Source organism: Chrysemys picta, chromosome 2 (assembly GCF_011386835.1).
Source record: "Chrysemys picta bellii isolate R12L10 chromosome 2, ASM1138683v2, whole genome shotgun sequence".
NCBI lineage: Eukaryota > Metazoa > Chordata > Testudines > Emydidae > Chrysemys > Chrysemys picta.
The window spans coordinates 285,684,087-285,696,662 of NC_088792.1; the positions used below are offsets into that span (position 1 = coordinate 285,684,087).

At 50.1% G+C, this 12,576-nt stretch overlaps 1 protein-coding gene across 4 annotated transcripts in view; it reads right to left on the reverse strand.

Moving 5' to 3' along the window:
* TOP1MT (DNA topoisomerase I mitochondrial) overlaps positions 1–12,576 on the reverse strand; it is a 54,533-nt gene that overhangs the window by 33,405 nt on the left and 8,552 nt on the right. For 3 of the 4 annotated variants that reach the window (XM_065586330.1, XM_065586331.1, XM_065586329.1), the window contains exons 5-8: positions 12,282–12,384; positions 10,799–10,857; positions 4,827–4,934; positions 2,183–2,255 (exon numbers count right to left, since the gene is read on the reverse strand). In XM_065586330.1, coding sequence (XP_065442402.1) covers positions 2,183–2,255; positions 4,827–4,934; positions 10,799–10,857; positions 12,282–12,384 — 343 coding nt within the window. The remainder of the gene's footprint in view (positions 1–2,182; positions 2,256–4,826; positions 4,935–10,798; positions 10,858–12,281; positions 12,385–12,576) is intronic. The other variant, XM_024102637.3, reaches the window with a different exon arrangement.

Below are 12,576 nucleotides of genomic sequence, written 5' to 3' on the forward strand. Positions count from 1 at the left end.
AACCAATTTATTAGAGCATAAACTTTCATGCGCTACTGCCCACTTCTTCGGATGCTCTAATAAATTGGTTAGTCTCTAAGGTGCCACAAGTACTCCTGTTCTTTTTGCGGATACAGACTAACACGGCTGCTACTCTGAAACCTAATAATGGATGACATCAAGAAGGCTGAGGTGTTTAATGCCTATTTTGCTTCAGTCTTTGCTAAAAAGGCAATTTGTGACCAAAGATTTAATACAATTAATATTAACAAGGGGGAAGGAATGCAAGCCAAAATAGGGAAAGAATAGGTTAAAGAATATTTGGATAGATGTATTCAAGTCAGCTGAGCCTGATGAAATGCACCCTAAGGTACTTAAGGAACTAGTTGAAACAATCTCAGAACCATTAGCAATTATCTTCGAGAACTCATGTAGGACGGGGTCTGTCTAGTACCCATCTTTCAAAAGGGGCACAAAGAGAATCTGGGGAATTATAGACCAGTCAGCCTAATTTTAATGCCCAAAAAGACACTGGAATAAATAACTAAACAATCAATTTGTAAGCACCTAGAGGATATTAGGGAGATAAGTAATAGCCAACATGGATTTATCAAGAACAAATCATGCCAAACTCTCCTAATTTCCTTCTTAGTTAGGGTTACTGGCCTAATGGATGGGGAGACTCTATAGACATGATATAACTTGATTTTTAGTAAGGCCTTTGACACAGTCCCATGAGACAGTCTCACAATCAAAATATGGAAATGTGGTCTAGATGAAATTACTACAAGGTGGGTGTACAACTGGTTGAAAGACCATACTCAAAGCGTAGTTATCAATGGTTCACTATCAAACTGTGGGAGTGTATCCAGTGGAGTGCCGCAGGGGTCAGTCCTGGGCCCGGTATTATTCAATATATTTATTAATGACTTGGATAATGGAGTGGAGAGCATGCTTATAAAATTTGTGGATGACACAAAACTGGGAGGGGTTGCAAGCACTTCAGCAGATAAGATCAGGATTCAAAACGACGTTGACAAATTGGAGAATTGGTCTGAAACCAACAAGATGAAATAATAAAGACAAGTGCAAAGTACTGCACTTTGGAAGGAAAAATCAAATGCACAACTACAAAATGGGGAATAACTGGCTAGGTGATAGTACTGCTGAAAAGGATTTAGGAGTTATAGTGGATCACAAACTGGATAGGAGTCAATAATGTGATGCAACGGTATTAAGAGGAGTGTCAACGATAAAGGGAGTTAAGCTCTGGAACAGGCTTCCAAGGGCGGTTGTGGAACCCCCATCACTGGAGGTTTGTAAGAACAAGTTGGACAAATACCCATCAGCGATGGTCTATTTATAGTTGGTCCTGCCTCAGCACGGGGGGCGGGACTAGATCACCTCTAGATGGCCTTTCCAACACAACATTTCTATGATTCCACGTAACTGATTCGCTCATTGTGGGTGTCACAACAGAATGGCACGGGTGTCCCAGGCATACGGGCAGCATGAAAACGGAGACAGAGATGCTTGTGGGAGAAATGGATGAATGGGGCAGGCAGGGTGGCATCAGTGGCAGATGAAGTGGTTAGAAACCACAAGCTAGGTAAGCAGAAAGGGAGGGCATTACATTTGCCCTTGGTGATGAAGAGAAGTTGTGTGATGCACAAAAGGGAGTCAGTGGGGAGGCTGAGAAAGGGGACAGGGCACAGGTCACTTGCTGGTTTGAAACAGAGTGAATGGCGGATTCTCTGTAACAAAGTCTTTAAATCAAGAATTGAGGGTGTCAGTAACTCAGCCAGAGGTTATGGGCCTATTACAGGAGTGGGCGGGTGAGGTTCTGTGATCTGCGACGTGCAGGAGGTCAGATCACAATGGTCCCTTCAAGTCTTTGAATCTATGGTGAGAGTCAAAGGGGACTGTAACAATACAAGGCTAGCTCCGGAGCGAAGATAGAGCAGCACAGCTTCACTGATGACAGTAGAGCTACATGGATTTATACCAGCTGAAGGTCTGACCCATTTTTTCCAATCCATCAAGCTTGCTGGATAGGCCATAACTGCCTTATAAAGAGTTCACCTTCCGGGAACACGTAACTCTAAGAAATTGCCGTGCCCAGGCATCTCCTGTCACAACAATTTAAATACTGAATCATTTACAGAGGCCACAGCAGCTCCAGGAACTTCAGGATGCTTCTTACCAGGTCTCTGTTGTCGGTCACCAGGAGTTTCCCTTCAGGGCCAGTTCTCACTTTCTTCGGGGCGTGCTCTGATCTAGAACAAACAGCATCTTTTATTATTTATAAACGTGCACGACAAGGATCAGCTCCACATCCCGCCTAGCTCTACTCAGACAAGCACCACGTTCCCTTGAAACATACCAGCCTATGCGATGATTGGCCCTATGACGCTGGGCCTTTAAAGTCCTCCGTTTGGGAAGACTCATCTGCAAGCGCCAGCAGCAACCTGGAAATGGGGAGGCCCGCCAGCGCCTGGACCGTGGCCCCGCCCCTGAGGCCCCCACCCTCGCTCCGTCTCTTCGTGCCCCCTCCCCAAGATGCCACTCACGCATCTCCGCCTCTTCCTACAGTTGCCAACCCTCCAGGATTGTCCTGGAGTCTCCAGGAATTAAAGATTAATCTTTAATGAAAGATGGTCATGTGATAAAAGCTCCAGGAATACATCCAACCAAAAATGGCAAACCTACCTCTTCCCCCGAGGCCCACCCTGCTCCTCTCTGCCCCCTTCCCAGAACAGGGTGGGAAGCCATGGCCCCATCACTTTTTCCTGCCTTAGGTGAGCAATGGGGTGAGGGTGGGGGGAAGGAGAGGAACAAGCGGCAGGCGGGGAGAGGCCTCAGGGGAAGAGGCGGAGTGTGAGTGGGGCAGAGCGAGGGCGTGGCCTCAGGGGACGAGGCGGAGTGAGGGTGGGGCAGAGCGAGGGCGTGGCCTCGGGGGACGAGGCGGAGTGTGAGTGGGGCAGAGCGAGGGCGTGGCCTCAGGGGACAAGGCGGAGTGTGAGTGGGGCAGAGCGAGGGCGTGGCCTCAGGGGACGAGGCGGAGTGTGAGTGGGGCAGAGCGAGGGCGTGGCCTCAGGGGACGAGGCGGAGTGTGAATGGGGCAGAGCGAGGGCGTGGCCTCAGGGGACGAGGCGGAGTGTGAGTGGGGCAGAGCGAGGGCGTGGCCTCAGGGGACGAGGCGGAGTGTGAGTGGGGCAGAGCGAGGGCGTGGCCTCAGGGGACGAGGCGGAGTGGGAGTGGGGCAGAGCAAGGGCGTGGCCTCAGGGGAAGAGGTGGAGTGGGGATAGGGCAGAGCAAGGGCGTGGCCTCAGGGGAAGAGGTGGAGTGGGGGTGGGGCAGAGCGAGGGCGTGGCTTTAGGGGACGAGGCAGAGCGAGGGCGTGGCCTCAGGGGACGAGGCGGAGTGGGGGTGGGGCAGAGCAAGGGCGTGGCCTCAGGGGACGAGGCAGAGTGGGAGTGGAGCAGAGCAAGGGCGTGGCCTCAGGGGAAGAGGTGGAGTGGGGATAGGGCAGAGCGAGGGCGTGGCCTCAGGGGAAGAGGTGGAGTGGGGGTGGGGCAGAGCGAGGGCGTGGCCTTAGGGGACGAGGCAGAGCGAGGGCATGGCCTCAGGGGAAGAGGCAGAGTGGGGGTGGGGCAGAGCGAGGGCGTGGCCTCACGGGACGAGGCAGAGTGGGAGTGGGGCAGAGCGAGGGCGGGGCCACGATCTGGGCACCAGCTGCCCTCCCCTTCTATGGAGCTTTGCTTCTGGTGCTCCAAAGGGGGCAGCGGGCCAGCGCACCATCGGAGGGGGGACCTGCATCACATCCGTGGCCGGCCTCTTTTCGGGAGGCTAACCCTCCCCTGATCTCTGATATGTGCCATCCAGGAATGTGCCAACCTATCTGATGACTGGGATTGGTGAGCAGAGCCCACCACAGCAATGGAGACTCCGCCCCCGTCAGGTGAGGGAGGAGCCACAGAACCCAGACAACAACTGAATACGGAGGACAAAAACGTGAACCAAAGGACAGGGGTGCAGGTCACAGGATGAAAACAAGGAATCCAGGTGGGGACACCGAGCAGAGAATCCCAGACAGTGCCCACTGCACACTGCCTGAGGGAACTCTGCCCAGGGACCAGACACTAGAAAAAGGCCCCGCAGCCAGAGAATCTCCCATCCAGCATTGTCCTGAACTGCCTCATGGCCACCTCGGCCAGGGCTAGGAAGAAGTTGGTGAGATGGTCTCAGGGCTGTGTGGGGCCATGAGCAGGGAGTGGGTAGGGGAACGGATGTGAGGAGAAGTGCAGCGAGAACCTCAGTAAGAGGTTCTGCAAACTGCTGCAAAGCAGACAGGGTCCCGTTGGAGACTACAGTCCTCTGGTTTCTCCACTCAACAACTACAACAGCCACGCAAGCTTCCCTCACAACAGCCCAGCACTCTGCTGCACCCTGATGCTACACGCTCCCTGAGAAAGACATGCAGGTGGCTTCGTCCACACATGGACCATCCTGGGCCTTTCCAGCCATTTCAACGAGGCTGTTGCACTGCTACCAAGTGGACCAGCGAGACGTGGAATCAAGGTGCAGGGGCGGATGTGGCCGAGACCAAGCACTGATCACCTGGATTAGAGATGTCTAAAGAACACCCTGATTCCTCCGCCACACTTCTAATAGGAGTTGAAATGACAAGGGGTATGAATCTTAAACTCACGTAAAATCCTGCTATCTCTGTAGCCAGATGAGGTTGCACGACAACCCTGATGCAATCTGAGAGCAAGGGCAAGACAATCCCCTCAATGAAAATTAACATGCAGCTGCAAATACTACAAAGGCCGCAGTGTGCAAACCTTTCGGCGCTCCCCTCCCTGGGCTGGCCCTCTTCACCCTCCTGCTCCCTCGGATGAGAAACTTCCTGGCCGTTGCAATCCGGACCATCGGCAGCCGTCTCAAGGACTCTGAAACAAAGAGAGAGTCGGTGCGGCCGATTTGAATCTCAAGCAGGATGTGTTATACACTGATCCCTTGCCAAAGCAACAAGCAGAAAGCTAACCCCTCTTCAACGCAACAAGCGACTATATGCCACAATCTCGCTATTCGCGCTGCTGCAGACCCACTAGCTGTGTCTCTATTTTTAAAGGGCTGGACAAATACTGCATACCTGGGCTGTTGAATCTCACCTTATGAGAATGGATTTGCTTACGGCGGCGACAGGTGGAAATGGTGTGAGACAGACTAATGAGTGCAATTAGAAAAGAGAAATATAATTGACTTGCATTACGGCATTGGCTAGGAACCCAGCTGAGACCGAGGCCCCGTAGTGCTTGGTGCTGTATTCACTCATAGTAAGAGACACTCCCTGCCCTAAGAGCTCACAATCTAAATAGACAAAGGGTGGGAGAGAAAACAGGCACAGAGAGGGGAAGTGACTTGCCCAAGGTCACCCAGAAAATCAATGGCAGACCCAGGAACAGAGTCCGGGTCTCCTGAGTCCCAGTCCAGGGCTCATCCATTAGATCGCCATGGCATGAGAGAGGAAGGGTGTAGACAGAGAGAGAAAGAAGAGCTGAGACAGTGCAGGAAAGACGCACTGTTCTCCATTACACAAAAGAAAGGAGTGAAGCCAGGAAAGGGAAAGAGATGTAACAGAAGCAAGAGAGAGAAGTGTAATTACTGTCAGGTTGATTGATAATATGTTGCAATTAAATACAGCAACTAATAGAGCTTGCACTCCTGGGCTTATTCCTGAAACCTCTGGGGTGGGTTTGTGGAAGCTGGGTAGCAGTTATTTTTCCCGCTGGCTTGTAGGCAGGTGATTTTTTAAAGCTGTGCTTATTACATTAGAGGCAGGTAAACAGACTCAAATGTTTTCCTGAGACTGCTTTTCCCTAGAGGCTATCGCTGCACTTGCCCCAGGGATGCTGAGTGATGGCAGATGGGACGGGAGATGGGCCCATTGGAATCTCTGGAGACTGAAGGACCAGCTTAAACCAGCGAGGGGCTGACCCAACTCGCCGGAGTGTATCAGCAGCGAGGCTCCCAGGAACGGGATAGAACCAAGGGCCGTAAATGCCAGACCCAGCTCACCCCCCAACCTCTGATCCAGCCAGTCAAAACAAGAGAACCTGATGGCGTAGGACACAGGGCCTGAGACAGGAAACAGACTCATCCAGGCCCGGGCAGCTGGCCAAACAGCAACAGATCAACATTCTTTTGGTGTGCACGGAATGATACCCTTAGCTCCTCTGATGAGCTGTCGGGCCCAAATCAGCTCCTCCGAAACGTGAAGGGGCCATCACACTGTCTTCTGGCCTTTTAACCCCACAGATCCGGGCGTATGGCTTTCAAGGGGAATGAGCCACACAGCTCCCGTTCATTTCAATGAAAGTCGTGTAGATGAATCCCCTGCTCCGCTTTGATTTACCCACCTGGGGCGGGAGTGGGGACACTTTACGGCAACGAGTGCTTCCAAATGTTCACGGCTGCAGCTGGTGTTGGAAGCACGTTCGAAGTGGCGGGAACAGGGTTAACACAGAGCTGCCTGCTCTTAAGATTTGTTAGGACTAATATTAGATCAGCTACATTAGTCACTAGAGTTAACTACCGCACCTGCAAAAAAAGTGTCACTCCCAAAGGGGTGAGGGGAAAGAAGATGTGATATAGCTTTAAGGAGTAAGCATGCCATATTCCTGGCCTGCAGGTGTCACTGGGGAGCTACCATCCGGACAATGGGTCTTTAACCTGCATGACTGTGTCTACAGCAACTCTCTATGGTATCTCACTACAGATATACCCAGCATGCCCCAGGACTGATCTCGTTCTAGCCTTGCCTAACGGCAAGCAACCAGTCTGTAATAAAGTTACAAACCCCAAAGCAAGCAACGTCTGCCTGCCTCACTAACTCCAGTATCCCAAGAAGCACTGTGGATCTCTATGCAGTCTTCTTAAAGTCAGCCGTCCACCCAGAAAATCATCGGCAGAGCTTCACTGTAAGAGAAAAGGAACTGGCAGAGAAACAGTGAAGTGTCTTCATTCGAATTTCCTATCATTGCAGTTTCACAGGATCCCCGCTGCCAATAGGGTCTGCTGCATGCAGGGGACAAGATTTCAAGAGTGACGACTGATTTTAGGGGAGAACATTAAGAGGTCTGGTTTTTGGAATGTCCCAAGCACCTGCCCCCTGGAAATCACCCTCTTTAAGGTCTCAGGTTGGGCACCAAGTAATTAAACACCAGTCACTTTGGGAAGAGCCAGGGTTATGAATGCATGAGGTTAACTTGCAGTACGTGCCTCACTGAAATGTCAGAGAGCAGACAACCATCCACTGCTGCTTAAGGCTTGATGCAATTTCAACCCCAATATTGAAAGAGATGCAAGCAGAACTTTACATGCAATTATCCTTCAGCAATTATATTTAGCTTCTCTTAGGACATAGGATAAGAGCTTATAACTGTGCTTAGTGGAGCTGTTTCCTTTTGGTTTGGTTCCCCTCTGCTTATTTGCTACAGCGACTGCCACTTCTTTCTCTGACATCAATTCCCAGAGCACATACAGGTCAAATACAGATTAGTGGGATCTGTTAAATCGGAACCCTCACCAGGGAGGGCAGGGAGAAAGCTTTACAAACATCCACATTAGCAGCCTTTGCAGCAACCACAAACAAATTAAGTAGGGTACAAGCGGAGATATCCCAGGCCGGAATTCCAGTCTCCAAACAAACTGCTTTCCAAAGCAAGGGGGGTTGGATGCAAGGGGGCTGGCTGCAAGGGGGTTGTGAAGTGTTGTCAGGTTACCTGATGCCACCAAAATTTTCAAAAAACCATTATAGAAGCAGCTCTGAAAATAGATCAGTTTCACTCAAGGGGTTTCAATTACAGCTGGCTATTCAAAGGGACAAAGCCAGTGTTGCTGGACATGACTCATGCTGGCATAATCGTGTGCTGTGGGAGCACAGAAAATGCTTGGTCTTTAACAAAAGCCCCATTGGCTTGGATGTTTTCTGCATGGAACAAGGGATTTTAGGCATCTTACTAAAAGATATGCTGTAATTGGTCATATACCTCATTGGGCTCACTGGCATCACATAAGCAGGTATAATTGAATTAGTCATGAGTCACTGGGTTCAACATTGTCCCATAACAAAGAAGTAGAAACCCCTCCCCCTCCAGGAATCACCAGGTGAGGTTCTATTGCCTCTATTATGAAAGAAGGTCAAATTAGATGATCATAACAAAACCCATCAGTGACACACTTGATTCTCTCAAGCAAAGGAAGCGAGGCAGTCCAATGTCTGGTATCTCCATATAATGACTAATGCTCAGAGACCTCAAGTGACGTTCCAATTGGTACAGGTTAACACGGACACCCAAGGCAGTATGTCTATCCAGTCTGGTTTGGGATTTCACTCTGCCTGCGTGCCGGGTTTGGAGAGGGTAACAGCAAAGAACTTGCTGAACTGGTCCTGGCAACTCCAAGGTCTAGCTCTGATACAGACAAGGAGGCGGGGAGGATGAGAACACATTGGTAACTGCTCTCTTTCTCCTCCAGAAACGCAGCAGGTAGGGTGAGCTGAAGAGCCCAGAACATGGGTTTAGGGCTTAACAGCTGTTCACCTGGGGTCTGTTCTTATTCAGAGGCACTGGGAGTCACAGAGGCTTTGTCTACACTGGCAATTGAATGACAAAACTTTTGTCTTTCAGAGGTGTTAACCCCCCACCCCTCAAGACAAAAGTTTTGCTGCAACAAGTGCCAGTGCGAACAGCGCCCTGTCGGCAGGAGCGCTCTCCTGCTGACAACACAAACGGTGTTCCTTGGGGGTGGAGAGCTGGAGAGCTGACAAACAGCGGCTACACTGCACGACTTTTAGCAGTACCGCTGTGGCGACTCATTTCCCCATATGTAAAATGGGGATAATTCTTCCTTGTCATGTCTGTTTAGACTATAAGCTCTTTGGGAGAGGGACAGTCTCTTCTTAATTGTGCGTGCAGTGCCAAGCACAACGGAACCCCGATTTCAGTTGGAACCCATCGGCCCTAGGGTAATATAAATAATAATGATGCACAATTGACTTTCCCTCAGCACCACTATTGGGTTCAGAGTTCCCTGCGCTCCCTTATGGCCTTCCGTGTATTCTGCAGATAAAGAAGGGGGAAATGTATTGGATTTTTTTCCCCAAGAGTTACACAAATTCAGCTAAACTCATTAAGCAAGTAACCGACATCCTCCGTGAAATATGTCAAATTCCTAAAATCTGATTAAGTCTAAAGGGAGCTGGGGTCTCTGTAAATCAACACGTGAGCGGCTGAGCGTTAACTCGTTACCTAACCTCCTCTTAAAATAAGAGCACGCTGGGGTAGAGAAAATCATTTTGACTCCCTTGCAAACATTTAGGAGTTTAACTCCCCCTCCACCAGCTCTCTCATTCCCAGCAAGAGGCGTTGGAGAAGTCACTGACCCTAAAACGAGGGAAGTGAAAATTCGCCAAGTTTACATTAACTCCTTCCTTTCATATCACGACACAACCCCAATATGTAGCAATGTATAGAAAATACAAACCTATTGGACTTCAGATGCGTATTATCTTATCTTAGTGTTTTCTATAAAGCCCATCACTGTATTTACTAAGTACGTGTAAGCAATCAACAGTCCCCTTCGATATTTACTCTGCTCTGAAGCAAAGATTAAGGGCTTGATCAAATGCCCACTGAAATCAAGTGGATACTAAAGTGGGCATTGGATCAGGTCCCAAGCTGGATGTAAAGATTACATTGAAAACTGATGTCTTAGCCCTGCTTTCCTAGGCAAAGGAGAGGTGATAATTTAGTAGCTAGGTCCCTGCTTTGCTCAGAGTAATGCCACAGTGAGTGGTGTGAGTTTCTCATCACAGGGAGAAGAAAAATCAATTCAGCGCAGTAGCAATTTGTATAAAAATTGCAGAGCAGCAAAGTTCCAACATTTCCCTGGTAAATCTGAGGCCACAAACAATAGGAAAAGTCTCCCAGTGCAGAAAACCTAGGAAAGGAAATAATATACAGCGATTATGGAAAGCTTAAGTCTCATCAGAAGCCCGGGTAAGTGAAACCAAGGTTAAAACCAGAATGTTGTCAAAGGGTAAGTTTCTTTCAACGTTCCTCTAGTGTAGACAAAACCTAAGTGTTGATGCCTAGAGTCATAGAATCATAGAATCATAGAAATATCAGGGTTGGAAGGGACCTCAGGAGGTCATCTAGTCCAACCCCCTGCTCAAAGCAGGACCAATCTCCAACTAAATCATCCCAGCCAGGGCTTTCTCAAGCCGGCCCTTAAAAACCTCCAAGGAAGGAGACTCCACCACCTCCCTAGGTAACGCATTCCAGTGTTTCACCACCCTCCTAGTGAAAAAGTTTTTCCTAATATCCAACCTGGAGTCCTCCCCACCCACTCAAATCTCCCATCGTTGTTACCACTGGTGGGAGCTCTAGTAGCATTTTTACCACCATTTCACCCAGTGCTGCTCTGAGTGGTGGTTAAATCAGTTTCCAATCTACACCAGCATTTTCCTGCATACCACTGGGAGAAATCTCTAAGGAAAGTCGGACGGGTCTGAGCTCAGGTGGCTAGCCCGAGCCACTGCCAGTGATATAAGGACACACTGCTATTTTTAGCGAGCTAGCGTGAGTCTGCCTACCCGGGCTGGGCGGTGCACTCCCAGCAGCAGTGTAGACACATCTTTGGCAAACAGTTGCTCCTTGAGTTTAGCATGTTTGCACGTACGGCCTCTCCTTTCCACTTGCGCCATGGTCCATTCCCCACCCCTCCACATGCCGAACCGTTCATTTCTCACCTGGGAGCGCTCTCTTGCCCTGAAGCTGGAGTTTTGGTTGGGATGGATTCAGTCTCCACCTGAAAGAGATTTTATTCAGTCCTGCCACCCAGCTGGAACCAGCCACACCGCCTCGCTGCCCGGCAGGAGCTCGCAGCCCCGCCGCCCAGAGCATTGGTGGCACGGGGAGCTGAGGCTGCGGGGGAGTGGGGACAGCAGGGGAGGAGCCAGGGGCTAGCCTCCCTAGCCAGGAGCTCAAGGACCGGGAGGACAGTCCCACGGGCCGTAGTTTGTCCAACTCTGCACTACACACAGTGTGGCGTGGTGCAAACTGTCGGGCACATCACGGACAACTGCCCAATCTATGCTCATCGTGGAGGTGTCGCAGCCGTTCAAATGGCTCCCCACCCCTGCTCTGGACAGGATCAGAGACCTTAAGATCCAACTGCAGTCACCGTTCCATTACTGCCATACGAAAGCAGAGGATCACTGCGCTGGGGCAGTACTAGCAGAAGGGAGAGTGCATTAGCGATGGTAATACAGCATTCAGACCTGCCTGAGACAGAATTTGCGGGGTTTGTTTGCCCATTTGAGCTGTTCCCACCTCTGCCGCTGACGTGTGTGAGAACAAAGACACTGGGTGTTGCATCTGCCCACAGCCAGATAGGGGTTATAGCATAATGAGGAAAGATAAGGAATAGAGCTGAAGTGTTGCTGGACATGGTTGCAGTTTGACAGATGAATGTACAACTCCTCTCTCAAGACAAGGTCAAGCAACCAGTTGGGAAGGACAAGAGGGATGGGGTGGGGGGGAAGAAGTATAAGAAACACTAAAAGCCAAAGGAAAAAAGTGGCCTTGGCCAGTACACAACCTCCCTCCCTCCCCCTCGCATGGGATATAAAAGAGGTGGGACTGAAGCCCCCAGACTCAACACTCCAAAACAGAACATGACCATAAATTGGAAGGCCTGGGACCAGGGGCAGGCATGACAGGTATAATTAGGCCCGATAAGGAGGAGGAGGTGGGGAAAAAGCTCTACTGGTGTACAGAGCTATCACTCTGCTTGCTTGATTAACCCCAATAGACACGGCATTGTCTGCACTTCGGACTCTGGCCTTCTGCTTTCTGTCTGAGTGACAAGAACCAAGAGGGGGCGAGGGGAAGCCCTCCCAGAGTGTTCTCCTCTCTAGCATCTCACATCACTTCCTGGATTTTCCATGCAGGTCTCCCTCAGACCAGGCTCAGCCTAACCCTGCCAAGCATCTACGATCTGCCACGATCCCATACGACTCCATGCACTTCATTAACATAGTCATTCCACTGTGTATTGTGGACTTACTATATATTTATATCAACGTACACACATCACACAGTACGTCCTCCAGCTGCTGCCAGTTTTGCATTGTGAACATCACTTCCCTAGAGCAGCACTTAGAATCAGAGAACTGTAGGGCAGGAAGAGACGTCAAGAGGCGTGGGGTTCCCAAAGTCTTTGAGACATACCTGTCTGTGCTTGGCCTTCTCCTCCTCTGGAGCTTCGGACTTTTCTTCCAGCTTTTGGCTGGAGGCTTCATTCTCAGCAGCCTCTTCTTGCTTTAGAGAGCTTCTTAGCAAAAACAGACAGGATGGTGGGAAACCAGGTTTTACCAACAGGCCATTTTGCATTTGAATAAATGAAGCAGAGAAATTGAAGCAGATCCATTTCTACTCTCCTAGGCAGCTCCCCAACTATCTATCAGCTTTTCTGCTGATCCACCAGATTAAAGGTTAGGACCCTCCGGAGCCAGCATCCACCTCC